This window comes from Erpetoichthys calabaricus, chromosome 4 (genome assembly GCF_900747795.2).
Source record: "Erpetoichthys calabaricus chromosome 4, fErpCal1.3, whole genome shotgun sequence".
NCBI lineage: Eukaryota > Metazoa > Chordata > Cladistia > Polypteriformes > Polypteridae > Erpetoichthys > Erpetoichthys calabaricus.
The window spans coordinates 312,847,805-312,871,415 of NC_041397.2; the positions used below are offsets into that span (position 1 = coordinate 312,847,805).

At 39.8% G+C, this 23,611-nt stretch overlaps 1 protein-coding gene across 26 annotated transcripts in view; it reads left to right on the forward strand.

Annotated features, from left to right (window-relative positions):
- The window catches only part of LOC114644948 (uncharacterized), a 427,949-nt gene that overhangs the window by 307,126 nt on the left and 97,212 nt on the right, over positions 1 to 23,611 (forward strand). For 2 of the 26 annotated variants that reach the window (XM_051925812.1, XM_051925810.1), the window contains exon 3: positions 23,222 to 23,255. The exons of 15 other annotated variants lie outside the window; for them this stretch is intronic. In XM_051925812.1, coding sequence (XP_051781772.1) covers positions 23,222 to 23,255 — 34 coding nt within the window. Of the gene's footprint in view, positions 1 to 20,974; positions 21,082 to 21,182; positions 21,347 to 21,823; positions 21,914 to 22,598; positions 23,019 to 23,051; positions 23,256 to 23,611 lie in introns of all 26 variants that reach the window. 9 more of the 26 variants (XM_051925814.1, XM_051925815.1, XM_051925793.1 and 6 more) reach the window with 8 other exon arrangements.

The following is a 23,611-nucleotide window of genomic DNA, read 5'->3' on the forward strand; positions in this document are numbered from 1 at the left end:
ATGGGTATGGGGATTTTGGGAGGGGGGGGGCAGTTTTATACACAATTTACATAACATTTCTATTATTATTAAGTTATTAAGCTGTTCGCATACGTTTGCAACCTGAGATTTTTCTTCTTTTTTTGCATACAAGAAAGACATATGCTTTGCATTTGCCATTCCAACAGATTGCACATCACAAACATTAACACTGTTATCATTTTTTTCGTGTCTGCCGTTTCTATAGGAGGGTGACAATGAGTTAAATTCCAATGGATGTTTTTCAAATGTTGACAAGCAATAAGCAAAAGGTATCACTGAAAACCACAGAAAACAAAAACAGCAAAAAAAAAAAAAAACAGTACGAGGAAAGTTTGAAGAAAGAATTTTTTTTACAATGTTTCTGTTTGGGGATCATTGTGCAAACGTCACAACTGAGCTGTGACCACAGATCTAACTGCTCTGTGGATGATTCATTCAGGCATTTCAAGGTCACTTCGTTGTAATGAAAGCATCTGCTGAATGTACTTCGTAGTAACGCGATTTCTATAGACTCGTGTCATATGGGGAAACTGTCGGGACCATAAAAATACTTTATTGTAATACTCTGTCACCTCGGTCCCTCTCCTCTCTCTGCGCCGCTGCAAAGCCCCGCCCGCCAAGCCTTCTGAAAAGTCCAAGTAAGTCTCCGTTGCCAGCAGTTCTCTCGCGGCCCGGCTGTCAGACGGCTGCGGCCCGGTAGTGGGTTGCGGACCGGTGGTTGAGGACCCCTGTTATAGACCACCCAATGCAACAACAACAACAACATTTATTTATATGGCACATTTTCATACAAGTAATGCAGCTCAAAGTGCTTTACATGATGAAGAAAGAGAAAAAAGACAAAATAAATAATTTAAATTAGGGAACACTAATTAACATAGAATAAAAGTAAGGTCTGATGGCCAGGGAGGAGAGAAAAAAAAAAAACTCCAGATGGCTGGAGAAAAAATGAAATCTGCAGGGGTTCCAGGTCATGAGACCACCCAGCCCCCTCTAGGCATTCTACCTAACATCAATGACCTCAATCAGTCCTCATTGTATTCAGGTTCACATGGAAGAATTTGATGATGATGGTCGTGTGGACTTCTGGCCTTTAATCCATCAATGTATGAGACCATCATGGTGCTTTGATTAGGTGGTGGTGGTGCAGATCACCACCACAGAAAACCAGAAAAAAGAACAGCAGAGAAAGTAGGGGTTAGTACGGATTTTTGAGCCTCCATGAATAATAATGATAAAGAATTGAATATACAGAGCATCAGGATTAAACTAAGATGAAGCTGTGAGAAATCCATGTTAAAGTAATGTGTTTTTAACAGTGTTTTAAAGTGCTCCACTGTATTAGCCTGGCGAATTCCTATTGGCAAGCTATTCCAGATTTGAGGTGCATATTATAAAAGATAAAAATTTTATTAGCATAGATAGTATAAAAGTAATTAACAGCCTTTAGAAGCATTAGATTAAGTAGGCCAAGTAAATAAGATATGTCAAGCCAATAGTTAAATAAAAGACATTAGTCATATTGCATTTTCTAGTAAAGCTTGAAGGAAAATTACCAGTCTTAAGAAAGGAAGGATAGAACTGGACAAGAATGACATACAGAAACTACCTGAGGGCAGGATAAGGGGGGATGAGAACACCTGTTGCTCGAAGGCCAGAAAACTAGGAATGATACCAGTAACAAAATGCAGGAAAAATGGTCATGGAAAACATGTGAGAAGACAGCTGGAATAGTGAATCAGCAGAAACAGCAAAAGGCATTGCTACTAACAATGTCAAGATGATGTAATGCATGGAAAATAAAATTAGTATATTCATGTACAAGTATAAATAAATATAGAAAAATATATAAGCATTAACCTTAGTGTAGATATTTATGCAAGTTAGGCCTGCCACGCAAAGAATCAAATAAAAGCACATGGCGTATTTCTTTTTAATTAAAGCTCAGCTTTCACCCACCAGTATAAAATAGTTTGAAAGGGCTAGAAAAGGAAATGACACAAGAAAGCCCAAAATTGGAAAAATGAAACATCTGGCCGGCCGAAGACCAATCAAAAATAAGCAAAACAGAAACTAGAAATGAACAATGGACAGTAAGGATGAATGAGCTAATTGAACGAGGTCGGAGAGATAAGAAATGACTATATAAGTTTTGAGATCTGAACTGTTCAGGGTTCAGCACAATTTGGCCGTATTGGGTTGAGTCTGTGTTAATATTATTGTAGTTGTATTGCAATAAAACTATAGATTCTGTTTGCCTATCCTCTGAGTCCTAATAGCCTTCATTTTAGGTATAAAGCCTTTCGGTGACAATTTTTCGCGACGACAATAACAGCAGAAGTCCGCCTCACCACTTCTGTTAAGTTTAGCTCTTGGAATTCTAAGCAGACACTCATTTGAAGATCTAAGGTTATGATTTGGAGAGTCAGGTGTAAGACATTCTGAAATATAAGATGGAGACAGATTATTGAAGGCTTTGTAAACCATAAGCAGTATTTTAAAGTCAATGCAAAGATCTCTTATTAATATTAAAAAGGCATGTTTAAAGGGTGATTTTATAATCATGGAGGACTTCAACTACCTGAATATTAACCAAGATAACCTTGCAAATGGTGGAGTACAAGAGCAGGAGCTTTTAGATGTAATCAGGGACTGTTTTTTTAACATAATACATTAAAGCACAAACGCAGGGTGACACCTGTCTGGATTTAGTATTTTGTAATAATCAGGAGAGAATTGAAGGTGCAGAGGTGATTGAACCACTGTGGTCAAGTGACCATAATATCATATAATTCTCAGTGTTTTGGAAGAGCGTGAATAGAAAGACAAAAACTGTTAAGTTTAACTGTGGTAAGGCAGCTATTGAGCAGATGTGGCAAAGTCTAAGGAGGATGGACTGGGATAAGCTGTTAAATGTGGAGATGGTGGAGGAGCATGGCACAGGTTTAAAAATGTTTTAAATGTAATGCAAGACAGGTACATACCTAAATCTGGAATGAATGGGAAATTTAAAAATGTTCACAATGGGTTGATAAAAAGGTGAAAATGAAGCTGCAAAGGAAAATAAAAACAAATGAATAAGGCATACAAGAGTAGTAACTCCAATGTGAATTGTAGGGTGTATGAGAATATGAGGGCAACCATTAAGAAGGATATTAGAGAAGATAAAATACAGAGAGGAATATAGCAGATAAGGCAACTGGTGACCTAAAGACATATTTTCAGTATTTTAGCACTTAAAGAATAGCTAAGGAGGAGGTGAAGTGCATCAGGAGTAGAATTAAATGTCACTGATATCGATCAAAAACTTGACAGGTGTAAGTCACGCACCCTTAGATTTCCGGTACCCCCCAAGATGTAGCCTAGTTAGCCTGTAGTTTGTACCTGATATGTGTGGTTTGATAAGCATCAGGCATTTCGTCTGTCGTCTGAATGGAAGTAGTCGGCCATCTAGGTCGTAGTCCGAGAGGAGTAGCCATCTTAGTTATGGTCTGAAAAGGGGCGTGCAGATTTGGAAGCCAAGGATGACCTTGGGCCTGTAAGGAAACAAGGTAAGTCAGCTATGGGGCAGAGCAGGGCATCCTAGTCCTAGGTGAGTACAGCACCAGCCTGCGCAGAAAGTACAGAGAGTTTGAGAGACAGACCAAGAGAGGGGATGCAGAAGAAGACTTTAAAGAGAATCTACTACACTCCAAAGGAGACTGGCAGTTTTGGCAGGATTAATAACCTCTTGAGAAATGTATCAGGTTGTGGAGAAAATGTCAAGCGAAAAAATGTGTTGGAGTGGATGAGTGCACAATATACCTATAGAGTGTACAAACCAGCATGGCCAAAGTTCAAGAAAAACAGAACAATTGTTTCAACGGTTGATGACCAGTGGTAAGGAGATTTGGTAGAGATGTCTTAATACTCAAATATCTGTAATGGATACAAATTAATCCTCGCATGTATCAATGTGTTCTCAAAATATGCTTGGGCTGTGCCATTAAAGGCCAAGACATGGAAAGAATTTAATTGGGATTTCAGTTTGATTTTATGACAGGGTAGAGTTCTTAAGAAACTACAGGCAGACTAAGGCAGAGAGTTTCAAAACACTTTGGTACAAAAAGTACCAAAACAGAACAATATTTTACATTTTGTCACATTATAAAGTGTTTATGGTAGCACATGCTTTATATTTTTGTCCATCTATTATCCAACCCACTTTAACATAACTACAGGGTCACAGGAGCCAATGTCAGGCGCAAGGCAGGAAACAAACCCCAGGTAGGACACCAGCACACCGCAGGGCACACACACCAAGCACACACATTAGGGACAATTTAGAATTGCCTATGCACCTAACCTGAATGTCTTTGGACTGTGGAAGGAAACCGGAGGAAACCCATGCAGAAACGGGGCGAACATGCAAACTCCCTGCAGGGAGGACCCGGGAAGCGAACCCGGGCCTCCTTACTGCGAGGCAGCAGCGCATACCACTGTGCCACCATGCCACCTTTACATATTTGTATTTCACTAAATTCTACAAATCATTTAGGTTGTCATTCGTTTACTAGATGGTCATCCTCTACAATGAAGATTGTATTTTCTGTATTTTCTGCAGCAATGTGTTTTGTTGTTGCAGAATCCATGTTTTGCTTCCTACAGGCATAAATATAGGAGACAGGAGAGTGTCTCCATGGAGAGCTGCTTTTGTACACATTAGCAGCATCAGACTGAGACCCAGGGGATAGAGAACAGAAAAGGCAGAGAGACAGCGGCGAGGTAAAGGAGCCAGTAAGAGCAGGAGACAGAGGAGAGAGAAGGCCAGTACAAGTGTGACGCTGGCGTTTGAGCCGACAGAGTCAGACGGACACAGAGAGAGAGTCACGGGGAGCCATCTCTCTGGAAGCCGATAATGTATGGTTATGAAACTCTTAGCATTTCCTCATCATTAGATGCCATTTTTCTTTATATAAACCTCTTTCATTTTTGTCCTGCTGAAATACTCGTAATAAAGAGGTGTCAGTTTTAACTTGATTATTAATTTCTGAACCATTAATCTTTTTTCATTCTTTAGATTTAAGGTTTCAAGTTGGGGATATGTTTTAGGAAAATACACTTAGGAACAGCTTTTTCTTTGGTACACTCTCATGAGGCAGTGAAGAGTTATAACTCACCTAACTACTTCAAGTCATTTTCCTTTGTTCATTTTGTATTATTTGGAGATTGTAAACAAACTGTTTTCACATTTTGCTTTACTGAGACGGTGGCTGATGCAGAATCTCACTGGGGGACACAAAGGCAGTCAGCTGTGTGGTGCAAACCACAACCATTAACTTTCAACCATCTTGGCAGATTTAATTTTAATATCACGGGATGCTTCCCTGCACGCACACATTTTAACACCAAAAGAGAGCACAGAGTCATACATTATGCATCATCACTGCAACACCTTCCACGTTTTGCCACAGCAAAAGAATGTAAAGGCTGGAGGATTGGGATTCTTCTTTTTTCTTTAAATATGTTTTAGAAGATTTTCTAGGTGACAGACTAAATGGCCTTGCCTTTAACTCAGTGCTTGTTATTATTATAAAATGCCCCTGGCATCTGTGTCGCAAAGTTGGTAGCAATCTCCAGCATCAAGGCTTTGCATTTTTTACTTATGCTTTTTAGAATAAATATCCTCCAAAAAAGAAACAATAGCGTACTCCTTAGCATCACGTATCTGTAAAAATAAAACATCAGGGTGAACTCAAAACACAACCCAATCCACCATCTCAGAGTTAGTCCTTATAGAGCACAGCGATACATGTGAGAATACATTTATATCCATCATTGAACTTTGAGTAATAAGACATCGTTATCAAATCTGGTTATCGACCGTCGAAACAATTGCTCTGTTTTTTTATGCTTTATATTTTCTCCACAACCTAATACATTTCTCCAGAGGCTGTTAATGCTGCCAAAACAGACAGTCTCCTTGGGATTGTTATATCATTAATAAGTACAGCAGGGACAGAAAAAGTGTGTAAAATCAGTTGACAAATGATTCTCTGCAGGACTCTCTTAATCAACTCCGACAGGAAAGCCAATCTACCTATCTGGCACGCATCAGCGCAACAAATGGTTTTGGGGGCAGGTGTGAATGATATCGTGTGCCCCATTGGTCTGAAGTATGGCTGTTTGGGATTAGCTTGAATCAGAGGCCATTCTATAGCACAATGCATTATCAGTGTAAAGATTTGGACAAAGAATGTATAAATTTGGTTGCTTTACCCCTCCCAATCTCTCTCTCACACCATCATGATGAAGGAGCATCTCACACACCATGAACTGAAAAAACGACCACACTGAGAAGCACAGCCTAGCAGCCATTTTGAAACAGGCATTCGGCCCATCCTGAAGAAAGCTAGAAATGATACCTTAACTAGAGACATTAGGAGTAACTAACAAGTCTGTGTGCCACCTGAAACTACACATCAGCATTTATCAGGTTGTATGGTTGCCAATATTCACCTGTACATTGCTTATTGTTATTACTTTATGAATATAACTAGCAAAATACCCGCGCTTCGCAGCGGAGAAGTAAGTGTGTTAAAGAGGTTATGTAAACATATATATACATAAACATATATACATATATATATACATATACACATCCACATATATATACATATATCAACATATATATACACATACATATACACACATACATACATACACACACATTATATATATATATATACATATATATATATATATATATACTGTATATACACATACAGACGCATATATATACATATACATATTTGTATATCTACATATATATACACATATATATATATACATATTTGTATATCTACATATATATACACATATATACATATATATACATATACATATTTGTATATCTACATATATATACACATATATACATATATATACATATACATATTTGTATATCTACATACATACACATATATCTATCTATATATATATATATATGTATATATCTATATATATATATATATATATATATATATATATATATATATATATATATATATACATACATATACATATATATATATACATACATATACATATATATCTATCTATATCTATATCTATATATTATATATATATATATATATATATATATATATATATATATATAGCTGATCACCCAGTGGATTCGCTCAGTGAGTGCAAGAGAAAAAAATAAAATGTATGTATAAAATAAGTTTAATTGCCAAATTTATTTTTCCACAAATAAAGATCACTTACAATAACATACAAATCAATATAAACAACATTAACATCATTATCATATGAGAATATGAAGTAATATATAAGAAGCACATTGCATATAAATATAAATTATTAAACAGTAAAATGTTCTTCTATAAAACACTACCGTGGCTATTCGTTTGTCTGTCCAGGATTTTAAATCAGCTGTAGCTCGCAAACCGTTTCACCTATTGACTTGAAATTTGGTACACATATACTACGTCACGTCTACTATTCGCTTTCCCACACATATGAACACACATATATATATATATATATACACACATACATATACACACACATACACATATATACATATATATACATAGTGCGTTGCAACACGGGCTGTGATTGTTACATGGGAGGGAGACGACAAATCACAGCTTCCTGCTTTCTAATCGGGCTTGTGATTGCTGCTTTGACGGATGCCCAGATCCCACAGTATTTCCCCTTAGGAGAGGCGTTAGGCAAGTGTAATTGAATAGCGGTGCTGCAAGTTATTACTCTTTTTATCTTTATTTTATTTTATTGTAGAATCAACTCACAGCTGCGCGCACTAGTGCGTGCGTGGCGGATGCGTACGGCTGACGTTTTCATTGTCTACCACCTTCGCTAATCATTCTTGAGGCAGATTAAAGACTTAAGTGCCAGCTTAACTGAAAAATTAAAGAAAACATATTAAGTTTTAAAAAATATCAGTTTTAACGGGAAAAGATGCCGACGAAAGAAGAGAAGCAGCGGGACGCTAGGGTGAAGAGCTGCTCATTAAGCAGCAAGGTCATCAACCTCTGAGCAAACGAATGGTAAACGTACAGAGAAAGAGGATAAATACTATGAATGGTCATGTCAAGTGTATTCACTCCACGTTATCGTGCAGTGCGCTGTTACTGGTATTTTGATAAAAGAATCTGAATAACATATAAGAAGCGTATAAATTATTAAACAGTAAAACATTAACATTTAAGAAGTAAAGATACATTGAGTACTACTGTAGTGCTTTCGGGTATAGTACATTTTTTGTTTGCCCATTACATGCATAAATGTATACATTTTTTGGTGTACCTACCCAAGAACACGCGATATGACCCGGCAGTTAAAAATGTATCGCTCCAGCAATTTTAACTCTGTTACAAAGTCATCTAATATGGTATTGCAAACGGCAGCGGAAGCGTTTCTATAAACTTAATTTAAACTTACTGTTTACACCGTGCTTTGAAGATGCATAGTATGCGACACGTGTTTCGCCGTAATTGTGGGTCATCAGGAGTACACAGTCACTGCAGTCCCATACGGGAATCGATCCTCGGACGTAGAGGCGAAGCCCCTAACGTTGTGCTACGGCGTGTGGTTCGTTCATTTCACAGCATGTAGATCGGGGTAATTACATTGCAGGCATTTGTAGTCTGATTCACAATCTGATTGTATGGGTGGTTACCTACCAGGTAACGCTTGTGGTTGGTGAGCAAGTCGGCTAACTTCTGCCACGGTGCCCTCTTTCAGTTGGGAGAAGCAGATCATACAATGGTTGAAATAGTTTAATATATATAGCAAAATCACCGCGCTTCGCAGGAGCGAATATGGTAATTGCGCGTCCCGTTTTGAATCAATACTGGACGGGATTTATCCCATATTTTTTTTATCATTTTTTTTTTAAAGCAGCGTCTCATGCAAATCATCCCACACGCATTTTATGAAGATGCCTCCTTTCCTACTTTTGATTGGGTAATACTTGATGTCATCGTTAGTTTGATTGGTGTTTTTAACTGTCCAGTGAGGAGGGCGTGTCTTTTAAGTACAGTCTGCAAAGTGTTGGCACTGACATGTTGCGTCAGCGGCATAGTTGAAGCCCCTAACGTTGCGGTTAGCAAGTCGGCTAACATCCGCCATGTGCCGTCTTTCAGTTGCGAGAAGCAGATCATAGAATGGTTGAAACTGTTGCCCCTAACGTTGCGCCACGGCGTGTGCTTCGTTTATACCTCGTGTCTTCTCATTAAACTTTTATCTCGCGAATATGTTATTGCAATCCGCAGCGGGAGTGTTTCTATAAACTTAATTTAAACTTACGTTTTACACCGTGCTTTGTTTCCCTTATGAACATTCTTGTATGCTTAACTCGCTCCGTTCTCAATTGTTTAATTAATTTTTTGCTCTTCGCTGTTTGCGGCTGTTCCTCCATTTCCCCCTACTTCATTGTTTTATCTCGCGAATATGTTATTGCAATCCTTAACGGGAGCGTTTCAATAAACTGATTGAAAATAGTTTTGCATTTAGCTTTTTAGTAAAAGGCGAGCTTTTAAGCCTGAGAAATCACCCCGTAAATGCACACGTTTAATTGGACATGTGTTAATATGTATGGTTACACAGTATTAAAAGACAGTGAACAACGTCAGTTACCTTTCTTCCCGCGTTTGATAAAAGGTGAGCTTTTAAGCCTGAGAAATCACCCCGTAAATGCACACGTTTAATTGCACATGTGTTAATATGTATGCTCACACAGTATTAAAAGACAGTCAAAAATTAACGTAATTTACCTTCGTTCCCGCGTGTGACTCGTGCTGTAAATGTCTTCCTTGTTTTTAGTTCACGTGATTACGTAGGAGGCGTGATGACGCGATACGTGACTCCGCCTCCTCCATTACAGTGTATGGACAAAAAATATGTTCCAGTTATGACCATTACGCTTTGAATTTCGAAATGAAACCTGCCTAACTTTTGTAAGTAAGCTGTAAGGAATGAGCCTGCCAAATTTCAGCCTTCCACCTACACGGGAAGTTGGAGAATTAGTGATGAGTGAGTCAGTGAGTGAGTCAGTCAGTGAGGGCTTTGCCTTTTATTATTATAGATTAATTATACATTATGTAAAGTTGTAACTTTACTCCTGTTTGTCTTTAACTTTATGTAATTGCCTGAGATTATAGATGTAGAAGGGAAGGTGGGGAGAAATTATAAAGTACAATACCTTTTAAACAATGGTAAATTCTATAAGATTTGAGGCATTCTGACAAATGCCTCACAATTAATAAAAAAGGGGAAAGTAGAATAATATAGAACTCTACCAATACAAAAAAGTGAGTAACCTAAACATGCAAATTAATGGAAGGAATTACTATGGATAAGGGTGAGCAGCACATGGCAAGAGAAGGAGTTTTACTGAACAGTCAGTGTGGATTCACAAGATGGAGATCACGTTTTACCAGTGGCGGGCCGTCAGGGCCTTCAAGGCCTTCTCTGCTGGCCTAAAAAAATATCTGAATCACAAACTGATGTTAATTATATTTTGTCCATGAATACTTATTAAATAATTCCAAATAGTCTGTCCGCTTTCTTTCATAGCTTTTCCGATGGCTGTGCTGCTTCCAGATATGTATTTTCGTATTAAAGCATTTAACCAATCACATTACAGCCATCATTTGTTGCCAGGCAGGGTCAAAGTCAAAGAAGTCTGCCTGGATGCCTTCACAATCCATTCTGCAGGCCCTCTAACACAAAATAAATGTCGATTAAACTGTTGCTTCAACCAATCAGATTTTGAGTTCGTTTCACTAGGGCCCTCTAGCAGGCGTACAGCAACGTCACCGTATTTAGACCCATTGATTGGATAGACTCTATCCAATCAATGGGTCTGAATACAGTGACGTTGCTGTACGCCTGCTAGAGGGCCCTAGAGAGGATGTTATCTCTATCCGACAGAGAAGAGAGATGCTCTAAAGGAACTGCTTCATCACATTCTGGAGCATCATGATGAGTATGATGAGGACACAGTGCACTGTGCTGATGGATTTAAAGCACGTCTGGATGATTTTGAGTTTTGTTTTTTGCTTCACACATTCAATTGCATTTTTGAATATTCAGACGTGCTCTTTTCAATACTACAGGACAAAAAACTGCATGTGCAGTTTTGTCTGGCTAGGGTAAAGGAGTTCTGTGACACCGTTGAGCGAGATAGAAGCCGATATGAGGAATTCTACGAGGCCACCGAATGCACCGCAGGCGCTCCGAGCGCACGAAGAGGTCAAGTGCAAGATCCTCACGCGCACTACCGCCAACTCCATGGCAGGATTCTGGACAATATTATTTGCCAGACACAGACCAGATTTCAAGACCACGAAAAACTGATGTTTGTCACACTCCTCGACCCCCAGAAGTTTCGGGAATACAAAAAAAATTTCCCGCATGCAGCCTTCTCCAGTTTAACACAGAGCCACGGAGCACTTTTTGATCTGTCTCGGCTAAAAACAGAACTGACTGTAATGTACGCCATGGATGATTTTGCAGGAAAATCTCCCACTGATCTCCTTGACTTCCTTCATCAGAAAAATCTGAATGACAGCATCATGGGGCAGCTGTACACATTGGTATGTTTGGCGGTGAGCATTCCCGTGTCCACTGCTTCTGTCGAGCGGACATTTTCAGCCCTAAAGTGAATTAAAACTTATGCCAGAAATACGACAGGGCAGGTTTGACTTTCAGCATTAGCTTCGATGGCGATAGAAAGGGACTTCGTGATGGAACTGAAGCTCACGGATAATCTGTACGACAGAGTAATTGAACTGTTTTTGAGGAAAGAGAGGAGGATGGATTTTGTTTACAAATAATCAGAATTTTTGGTGAGTAAAATGTTGCGATTTTCCTAATTAATATTGCAAGTTTATGAGTTATTATTGATGTTTTTTATGAGTGTCGTGGCTGTAGCTGCAGTAGAAAGGAACTTGTTCACCCCTGGTTTGTCTATTCAATAAAGGTATTTATTGTGGCTACAGAAGTTATCTATCTGCGATGCAACGGCTCTTTATACTGTATTTCTGCATATTAAGATGGTTTTTATAACCATAAATTAGTTTTTGAGGGGCGCGTTGATTCAGACGGAGCACTACTGAAGGCCTAGGTGTGAAATGCACGGTCTGCCACTGCGTTTTACTAACATGGTAGAATTCTGTGAGGAAACAACAAAGGAGTCTGAGCAGAGTGGTGCGTATGGTATTATTTATCTTGACTTTCAGAAAGCATTTGATAAGGTGCTAGATGAGAGGGTGAGCATCAAACTAAAATAAGTGGGAGTTCAGGGTGATGTTTTTAGATGGGTGCAGAATCAGCTCAGGCACAGGAAGCAGGGGCCACTGCTATTTTTAATTTATATAAATGATTAGGATAATAATATAAGTAACAAGCTGGTTAAGATTGCAGATGACACCAAGATAGATGGATTGGCAGATAATCTGTAATTTACTAAATTATTACATTTTTGCTTTTGCACATTTTTGCACTCATAAAGACAGTGTTTAGAAGCCATTAAGAAGGCTAACAGAATGTCAGGTTATATAGCGCCCTGGTGTATGGAGTACAAGTCACAGGAGTTTCTGCTCAAGCTTTATAACACACTTGTGAGGCCTCATCTGGAGTACTGGGTGCAGTTTTACTTTCCAGGCTACAAAAAGGACATAGCAGAGCTAAAAAAAAGTCTAAAGATGAGCGGCCAGGCTCAGGGATGAGTTATGAGGAAAGATTAAAAGAGCGGAGCCTTTTCAGTTTAAGCAAATGAAGATTAAGAGGAGACCTGACTGAAGTCAAATCAAGTCAAGTCAAGTTGGGGAGCCTGCACCCACTACACAACAAAACAATTCGGGATCCCAGTTTGCACCCTCCAGAAATAACCCTCCATCTGCCGCAGGCCAGGTGTTACTTGGGCGACCCCTTGGTCTGGTCCAGCCACTCAGGTCCCCAACAATGAGGATCTTATGATCCAGATCACCCTCAGGGAAACGCGCCACATGTCCATAGTGCCGTAACTGACGCTCCCTCACAATGCAGGTCATGTGCCTCATTCGGGACTCCATGAGCAACACAAAGTCAAACCAACGGTACCCAAGGATTTGCCGGAGAGACACAGTGCCAAAGGAGTCCAGTCTTCGTTTCAGATCACTGGATAGCATCCATGTCTCACAACCATTTAGTAAGACAGGAAGCACCAGGACTCTAAAGACTTGGGCCTTCGTCCTTTTGCATAGATATCGGGAGCACCACACACCCCTTTCCAGCGACCTCATGACCCCCCATGCTCTCCCAATTCACCTACTGACTTCACAGGAAGAGTCACCAGAGACATGAATGTCACTGTCAAGGGAAGTAAACCTCTCCACAAGGTCAACACTCTCTCCACAGACAGACACATTGATGATGGCCGTGCCCAAGAGGTCATTAAAGGCCTGGATCTTTGGTTTTTATCAAGGACACTCGTAAGCTCAGACACTCAGACTCCTCACTCAGTCTCTCGAGCGCACTGATCAGAGCCTCCATTGACTCCGTGAAGATCACAGCATCGTCAGCAAAGTCAAGATCTGTGAATCTTTCTTCACCAACAGATGCCCCACAGCCACTGGACCCCACGACCTTGCTCAACACCCAGTCCATACAAGCACTGAACAGAGTAGGAGCAGAACACACCGCTGTCGAACCCCAGAATCAACTGGGAAAAACACAAAGGTCCTGCCTCCACTCTGCACAGCACTCACAGTACCAGTGTACAGGCCGGCCATGATATCCAGCAACCTTGAGGGGATCCCGTGGAACCCTCAGGATGACCTACAGGGCAGCTCGATCAGCTGAGTCGAACGTTTTACGAAATTCGACAAAGGCTGCAAAGAAACTCTGCCGATATTAGCTTTTGCGCTTCGTGAGATCCATCAGTGCCAGGATATGGTCAATGGTAGACTTCTTAGGCACAAAACCAGACTATTCTGGTTGTTGGTAGGTGAGCAAGTGATCCGATTGAGGACAACCCTAGCAAGGACCTTACCCAGCACCGAGAGCAGCGTTATCTCCCTGTAGTTGCTGCAATCCAGGTGGTCACCCTTCCCTTTCCAGATAGGGACGACAAGTCCCGTTTTCCAGTCAGTTGGGATGATGCCAGTCTCTCAAATGGAAGCAAAGATTTCTTGCAATGCCAGGAGGACAGCCTTACCACCAGCCTGGAGAAGTTCACCCCAGATGTCACAGATCCCTGCGGCCTTTCCCCTCCTCAGCTGGTTCACCAACTGTACAATCTCAGTGAGATTGGGTGATTCACAGCTAATTGGAGAATCAGCCTCAAGAACCGTGGATCCAGTTATATCCAACGTCCTAGACGGATGATCAGCTTTAAATAACTGCTCACAGTAGCCAGCCCAGCGGGTCACAACTGCAGTGTCATCCGTAAGGACCGTTCCATCAGCCATCCTGACTGCGACTCTCCAAGGAACAGATTCGGATGTTTCAATTACTCTGTAAGCAGGATGTGTTTAAAATTATGGATCAAGTCTGTGCCTCTAAAATGAGTTCATCAAGAACATGGGAACACCGTTGGAAACTTGTTAAGGAAATATTTTGCACAGACATTAGGAAGTGTTTCTTTACAGAGACATGGAATAAGTGACCAAGTAGTGTGGTAGACTTTAGGGACTTTCCAAATTTGTCTTGATGTTATATTGGGAGAATTAAGTGAATAGGACTGGTGAGCTTTGCTGAGCTGAATGGCCAGTTCTCTTCAACATTTTTCTAATGTTCAAATGTTTTTACATCCATTGAATAAAAATGAGGGGGAGAAAAGTTCCTAAGGTATCTTCAGTCCATCAGAAGGGGTGCAGAAACCTGTAAAACACAACTGTATGGAGCCTGTGCAGACGATGGGATGCTGGTGTGAACAGACAGCATTTATCTATCAGCACTTTGCAGATTCTTCTCGAGTGCTGAGGCTTACTGGCCTGGCTGTGTCTCAAATGGCACGTTTTGGGTACAGGACATAAAAACTACTTTCTTCTTCTTCCTCTTAAAGTTTTCACACATTCGTGTGGGGTTGCTCTGTATTGACATAGCCCCCAGTCTTGTTTGTTATAAGAAAGTCAAATGTCCATTTATTTTGTTTAGGCAAGCTTTTTATTAACCAGCTGTCCTTCCTGATACCAGCCACAGTTCTCGGTGGTGGGCCTCGCCTTTAACTAAAAAGTCAAAAGCTACAAGGCAGCGGCTTAGTGGTATCTGCCAGTCTCCCAGTTTGGATTCAGAGTAGTTTTCTTTTACCAGGAAACACCTGACTGCCAAACATGGTCTGCCTGTGATCAATTGCAGTTTAGCCTGAGGCTGCAAGGAAGCCAGTTTACTATGGTGGGCTGTGTGGAGGCACTGCAGTAGTCTTGATATTATGCAGTAAGGAGACTGTGGAAGATTGTGGGTTCACTTCCCGGTTCCTCCCTGTGTGGATAGTGCTTTGAGTACTGAGAAAAGCGCTATATACAGGTGCTGGTCATAAAATTAGAATATCATGACAAAGTTGATTTATTTCAGTAATTCCATTCAAAAAGTGAAACTTGTATATTAGATTCATTCATTACACACAGACTGATGCATTTCAAATGTTTATTTCTTTTAATGTTGATGATTATAACTTACAACTAATGAAAGTCCCAAATTCAGTATCTCTGGAAATTAGAATATTGTGAAAAGGTTCACTATTGAAGACACCTGGTGCCACACTCTAATCAGCTAATTAACTCCAAACACCTCCAAAAGCCTTTAAATGGTCTCTCAGTCGAGTTCTGTAGGCTACACAATCATGGGGAAGACTGCTGACTTGACAGTAGTCCAAAAGACAACCATTGACACCTTGCACAAGGAGGGCAAGACACAAAAGGTCATTGCTAAAGAGGCTGGCTGTTCACAGAGCTCTGTGTCCAAGCACATTAATAGAGAGGCGAAGGGAAGGACAAGATGTGGTAGAAAAAAGTGTACAAGCAAAAGGGATAACCGCACCCTGGAGAGGATTGGGAAACAAAACCCATTCAAAAATGTGGGGGAGATTCACAAAGAGTGGACTGCAGCTGGAGTCAGTGCTTCAAGAACCACCACGCACAGACGTATGCAAGACATGGGTTTCAGCTGTCGCATTCCTTGTGTCAAGCCACTCTTGAACAAGAGACAGCGTCGGAAGCGTCTCGCCTGAGCTAAAGACAAAAAGGACTGGACTGCTGCTGAGTGGTCCAAAGTTATGTTCTCTGATGAAAGTAAATTTTGCATTTCCTTTGGAAATCAAGGTCCCAGAGTCTGGGAACTTTATGGAGATGCAGATTTCATTTTCCAACAGGACCTGGCACCTGCACACAGTGCCAAAGCTACCAGTACCTGGTTTAAGGACCATGGTATCCCTGTTCTTGATTGGCCAGCAAACTCACCTGACCTTAACCCCATAGAAAATCTATGGGGTATTGTGAAGAGGAAGATGCAATACACCAGACCCAACAATTCAGAAGAGCTGAAGGCCACTATCAGAGCAACATGGGCTCTCATAACACCTGAGCAGTGCCACAGACTGATCGACTCCATGCCACGCCACATTGCTGCAGTAATCCAGGCCAAAGGAGCCCCAACTAAATATTGAGAGCTGTACATGCTCATACTTTTCATGTTCATACCTTTCAGTTGGCCAACATTTCTAAAAATCCTTTTTTTGCATTGGTCTTAATTGATATTCTAATTTTCCGAGTTACTGAATTTGGGAATTTCATTAGTTGTCAGTTATAATCATCAACATTAAAAGAAATAAACATTTGAAATACATCAGTCTGTGTGTAATGAATGAATCTAATATACAAGTTTCACTTTTTGAATGGAATTAATGAAAAAAATCAACTTTGACATGATATTCTAATTTTATGACCAGCACCTGTAAATGTAATGAATTATTATTATTATTATTATTATTATTATTATGTAATGAATTATTATTATTATTATTATTATTATTATTATTATGGGTTATCGACCAGTAGATGGGGCCTACACACGGATTTATAGATTTAGGTGTGCTAAATCGATTACAGAAATTGGAATTTCTCTACCAGAAACTGTTGCCAGAAGATATCAGATTTGATTAAAAAAACATCAATTTTTAACAGAGTAATTATTCTCCATGTTCAGAATATTATTTTAAGTATACTTTGAGGTGTTAAACAGCAGTCTTCCTCGTTCTTGATGTTATCTAAGTTGGTCACAACCCAACATCATTTCTTGCTCTACATACTGTAATTGTTGTTTTCTCTTTTCTTATTAAATAATGAGAAATTTGAATTTAGAAGGTAAGAAAGATGTTTGTTTTTCTCCAGAGGATAGAAGGCTGTTGTTTAAATGTTTTTAACAGAAATATGTACAGTAAGGTTGGGTTGTTCCAACCATTGTCTTCACCTGATAACATGTAAGCAAATGGTAAAAGAATGCACAGTCCGCTCTTATTGAGACAACAAATGTTACTGGTTTAAAAAATGTTTTGAGAGATATAGATAGAAATTTAAAGGAAGTGGAGCAAGTCTGTGTTAGCAGGCTTCTGTTGGTCATTTCACCGTGAAACAAGTGATTCAAACAGCACCAATGATAAAGTGGTGGAGACTAAAAGATAAAAAGCAGTCATTTGAGAAGGTGGGGGAAAGGTGGGAAATGAATAGTAATGTCATATTAAGAGCAGATGAAGAGGTGTTGGGTAGGATGACAGAAAGGGGACCCCCCTGTGGACAAAGAGACGGTACAATAGAGAGGTGCAGGATGTGATAATGACTAAGAAGGAGGCAATGAAGACATGATGGCAATCAGAGAAGGAGGAAGATGGAGAAATGTGTGGGCAGGCAAACGAGGAGCCAATAAGGGTAGTGGCAGGTGCCAAAGCACAACCTGTGGAGGACATGTATGAGAAAATTGGAGACTAAAGAGGGAGAGAGAAGGTTATTTACAATAGCAAGTACTATGGACAGGGCTGGGGAGGATTTTAGTCAGATAGAGCAGATGACAGATGAGTAAGGTGTGGTCTTGAGTGAGCATCATAGGATGAAGACGAGATAGTGGAGGTACTTTGAAACACTGCTGAATGAAGAAAATCCAAGGGCAGTATTTGGGGATGGAGACCCAAATGACGGGCAATTCCCAAGAATATGGAGGAGGACATAAAGGAGGAACTGAAAAGAATAAAAAATGGAAAGGCAACGAGACAAGATAAAATGCCAAAAGAAGTGTAGCACAGTTTAACGGAAAAGGGAGTAGATGAATTATGGAATTTAATGCAGAAGATCAATGGATATTAGAGAATACCAGAGGAGTGGAGGAACAGTGTGATTGTACCCAATTATATAGAGAAGGGTGATATTCAGGATTGTGGAAACTATAAAGGGATAAAGCTGATGTCACACACAATGAACATTTGGGAAAGGGATTTACAGAGAAGGCTTGGGGAGGATGAATTTCTGACAGGTAGAGGAACAAATGCTGCAGTCTTTGCATTGATACAACTCATAGAGAAGCATCAAGAGAAACAGAAAGGTTTGCATTTGGCATTTATTGATTTGGAGAAGGCTTAGGATAGGGTGCCACGTCAAGTAGTCTGAAGGAGCATGAGATAGGAAGGAGGACCAGAGAAGTATGTGAGGATTGTCCAGGTTATGTAGAGAGTGAGGGCAGTGCTGGGTAACACATACGATTCTTATTAGAAGTGGTCTGCACCAGGGATCTTCTTTAAGTCCTTACCTCTTTGATCTGATTATGGACGTGTCAACTCCTAAGATCAAAGACCAATCAATCCTGGTGCCGACTTTGCCATTGATATTGTGTTGTGTAACACCAGAAAAGAGAAAGTGGAGAGAAATTTGGTAGAATGGAGATGGGCTTTGGAAGACTGAGGGTTGAAGACAACTAGGAAGAAAACAGACTATTTGAGGTTTAATGATGACCAGGATTCAGAAGTCATCCTGCAGGAACAGCCTGTAAAAAGAGAGGATACATTTAAATATCTAAGATCAGTGGTAGCTCAAGATGAAGAATTAGAAGTAGAGATAAGAAGTTAGACATGGCATAAGTGAGAATGTTTAGATGAATGTGTGTAGTTATAACAAATGACACAATAAGAAAAGAGACAATCAGAGGTTCAACAAAAGAGTGAGAGATTTCTAAGAAAGTACTGGAAATGAGGCTGAAGTGGTGTGGACATGGGATGAGGAGAGACCAGGAATATGTGGGCAAAAGAGTGGTGGGAGTGGAAGTACAGGGAAGAGGAAGTGAGGAAGGCCAAAGTGGTGGTCGATGGATAACGGAGAAGAAGATCTGAAATAAAAGAGTCTGAAGGGGAGAAGGTACTGGACTGAGCTGTACAGGACTGAATGATCAGGCACATTAACTCCATATAGAAGGGGGAAAAGATGAAGAGGAAGAAGAAGATTCCACCATGAAACACCATAAGAGGATTAAAATAGGAAAAAACAATTTCCAAGTGACTACATTTTGTAAGCAATAATTATATTTTAAACAATTTGAAATGCAATTTATTATTTTTTCACATCTGAATAATTGATTTTAAAAATATACAGGACGAGCCAAAAAGAAGTACCACATTTCAAATGTTTATTCTACAAAAATGCACCAAGATTAAAAAAATTTCATTATGACACAAGAAAGGGTATACAAAATAGATTATTTACACTGTGTTTTAAAAACGATGTCTTCAAGGTGGTGGCCATCATTGGTGATGCACTCTTCAAGACGATTTCTGAACGCTCACATGACTCGTTCAGCCATTTCAAGGGGAATAGCGGTGATTTCGTGGTGAGTAGCGTCCTTGGGGGCTTCAATGTTTTGAGGTCGGTGTGTACCTTCAACTTGAGAAAGCCCCACAAGAAGAAATCGCATGGAGTGAGAGCAGGTGAACATGAAGACCACCCGACATCACCACACAGGGAGGTCAGCTTCCCCGGAAACATCTCCCGCAAAACTTTCTTTAAAATATTGTTTTTTTGTTTAAAAACCTTCATCTCTCTGAAATTGGATGTGACAGAGCAATTGTGATTTGGATCAAGCATCCTCAAATGTTTAAAGAATGTCTAAAATTTCTAACTAAAGCACATTTTAATTCTTTCTTTATTTATTTGCAGATCAGTGTTATTTAGTGCTTTACGGTTGAAATTAATTTAGACCATTTTGATGAGATCTGATTTCACTTTGGAATTGAAGACTCTCTTTTTGTTGTCAAAAAAACTAAATTATATCCACTGGGATTCAATGTTATATTAAAAAATAAAATGTGAAAACTTCCAAAGAGTGAAGACTTGTTATAGGCACTGTATGTATAGCGGGGTCTCCTGATCAGATTGGCAGAAGTCCAAATCATCTGCATGTAAGAATTAAGCAAAATGTTTGCAAGTCCTGCTCAAAATTAGATTTATGTTTTTAAACTATTAGTATTCCATCAAGCAAATAATTGAATCTGCTTCATATAATATTAGGGTTATGAAAGCCAGGATCTTTTGTGGCAAGAGAAAGCCAAAGGCAGGATGAAGATGAAGATCAGAGTAACAAACAAAAATGACAGGGATTTGTGGAGAAAAGGCACACTCTGCACAGATGGAGACCAAACCAATATCATAAGGCAGTGGCCCGGACCACCTATAATTCCAGTTCATTGGTAACTCCAATCTGACCAGAATGAGTGAATTAGGTGGCACTCTGTGATGGACTGGCACCCCCACTAGCACTGATTTCTGCCTTTCAGCTCATCCTGCTAAGATGCATTTTTCTTCCTCCCTGCAGTCCTGTATTAGACTTAAAAAGATTAAACAATTAAGAGAACTCAAATTTGTAAAAAACTGCTCATTTTATATCATTTATGTGCTTAATTTCACAGGCTGGGATTGTCATCTCAAGATAGCTCTCCTTTGGAGATGGCCGCCCTGGGCCGACCTTTCCAGGTGGGGATGCTCTATGACTGTCGCACTGATTCTCTCATTCCAGGTAAGAGCAAATTTAAACAGACCACCTGCGGTGATATTTTGGGATCCACATTTGACCATATTAAAGTTTTTTTGTTTGTTTAATTTTGTTTTTATCACCAGATGTCACTCTATGGGAATTGGAAAACCTCAAGAAAGACCTCAAAATTAAACCCCAGAAGAACACACAGGTCAACCTCATCACTTTGGACTCCTTGGATGAGAAAACTTCCATCTTAAATATGACAACATCTCTTAAAGCGAGCTTCTTGTGTGGCTTGATTGAGGTTGATAGAGCTGCCAAGTACCTCAATGACACCAAATCATCCAAACGACAGTCCAGGGTCACCCTGCACTACAGCACGACCACCAGAATGGAGCAGCTCAGCACGAGCCACTTAGGGAATCAGAACGTCGTCTATCCAGAAGTGTTTGAGCAGAAATCGGCCACCCATGTTGTCACAGGCGTGATGTATGGAGCTCAGGCTTTTTTTGTTTTTGATCAATGGGACACTAAATTGGAAGAGAACCGAGATAATAAAGGAAAATTAGAAACATTAATTAAAAAATATATTACTCTAGATGGAAAAACAGCCCTTAAAATGACAGATGTTTACAAGGAAACCGCTGATCATCTTAACTTCACATTCTATGGTGATTTTCTCCTTGATCACAATCCTACAAGCTTTGAAGATGCCATGCAGATTTACAACAATTTGCCAAAGCATATTGACGAAGATGACAAGCTTGCTGTGCCCATCCAGGTCTGGCTGTACCCGCTGAAACATCTCAACTCACAGGCTGCTCAGCTGGTACAAGAGATCAGTGTGGCACTCGTGTCCAAATCTCAGAAGGTCATGGAGGAATTAGACGAGCACATCATGAGGTGTAATGACATCATGAAGGACGGTGTTGTCAATAACTTTACTATAATTAGGAAAAATGCAAATGATTTCAAATCAATGCTTAATCAATTTAAATATACCTTCCAAAAAGAACTGGCAAGGGTCTTGCCAAATATCAGGGGCGGTGACACAAGTGAAGAAGAGCTGGCCAACATTCTGAAGAAGAAGGAAGAGTCGCCATTTAAGAAGTTTGTAATAACAACATGGCTGGATAAAAGAGAAAAGGAAATCACTATGCTCAGAAGTTTCTTTAATCGAATTAAAGAAATGAATCTTGATATTGTTATAAATGACCTGGACACATTAATTTACAATACCAGTATTAAAAATGTTGTCTGCTTGACTTTTACTTCACTCCATGTGTGTCGCTCATACATGTCAGAAATGGAACGCTATCTTCAAGCCCCTTCTAAGAAGTCCTCATTTCATCTCTCAGAGCCAAGTGAAGAGTTAATCATCCAGAATTTCAGACAGCATTCCCAGCGTTTCATCGAGTTTGCTGAAATTAACCAAAGTACCAAGACAACGAGATTTCTCGTCCACTCCATTCCTGATGTTGAATATCTCGGGGCAACAATCTATTTGTATAAATGTGGGCATCTCATCAACCACAACTTTCAGCTTCCATCAAAACCTGAGACTCTTGAGGTTGACTCCCAAACAGAAGACAGTGTAACCCTAATGTTTAGACCACTAAAGTGTGACTTAGAAGGGTACAAACTGGAGTATAAGCGACTAGAAGATGATGAGTGGAAGACTGTGAACACAACTGATAAAAATGTAAAATATTCCATCAAAAAGTTACATCCAGATTCAACATATCAACTCAGACACAGAGCCGTTTGTCAAGTTGGTGTGAGTCAGGCCAGTGATACGATTGAAGTGAGGACACTGCCTGTTAAAAAGCCTACGGGAAGACATGCTATAAAAGAAAAATGCAAGGAGATAAATGATGGAAAATTAAGACTTTATCTTTTGCCTTTGAAATCACAGTTCATAAATACTGTGAAGAAGATAGAAACATTTCCCTTTGGAAACAGAACATCCATCAAACCTTCAAAATCAGTTATGATCCTTGGCGCAACAGGTTCTGGCAAATCCACCCTGATCAATGGAATGGTCAACTACATCTTAGGTGTCCAGTGGGAGGATGACTTCAGGTTCAAGTTAATCCATGAAGACACATCTAGAAGTCAAGCTGAAAGCCAAACATCTGCTGTTACTGCCTATGAAATGAACTACCAGGATTGTTTCAAGGTTCCATACTCTTTCACTATAATCGACACACCGGGTTTTGGAGACACCAGAGAAATTCATCAGGACAAACAAATCACTGAGCAGATACGAGAATGTTTTTCATCCCCACAGGGGGTTCAGCATATTAACGCAGTGTGCTTTGTGGTTCAGGCTTCCCAAGCTCGACTGACACACACACAGAAGTACGTCTTTGACTCCATTTTGTCCATTTTTGGTAAAGACATAGCCAATAACATCCTAGTCTTGATCACATTTGCAGATGGACAGCGTCCACCGGTTCTGGATGCCGTCACAGAGTCTAACATACCATTCCCCAAACATGAGAAAGAGAGTCCTTTATTTTTCAAATTTAATAATTCAGCACTTTATGCTAATAATGACGAGACTAAT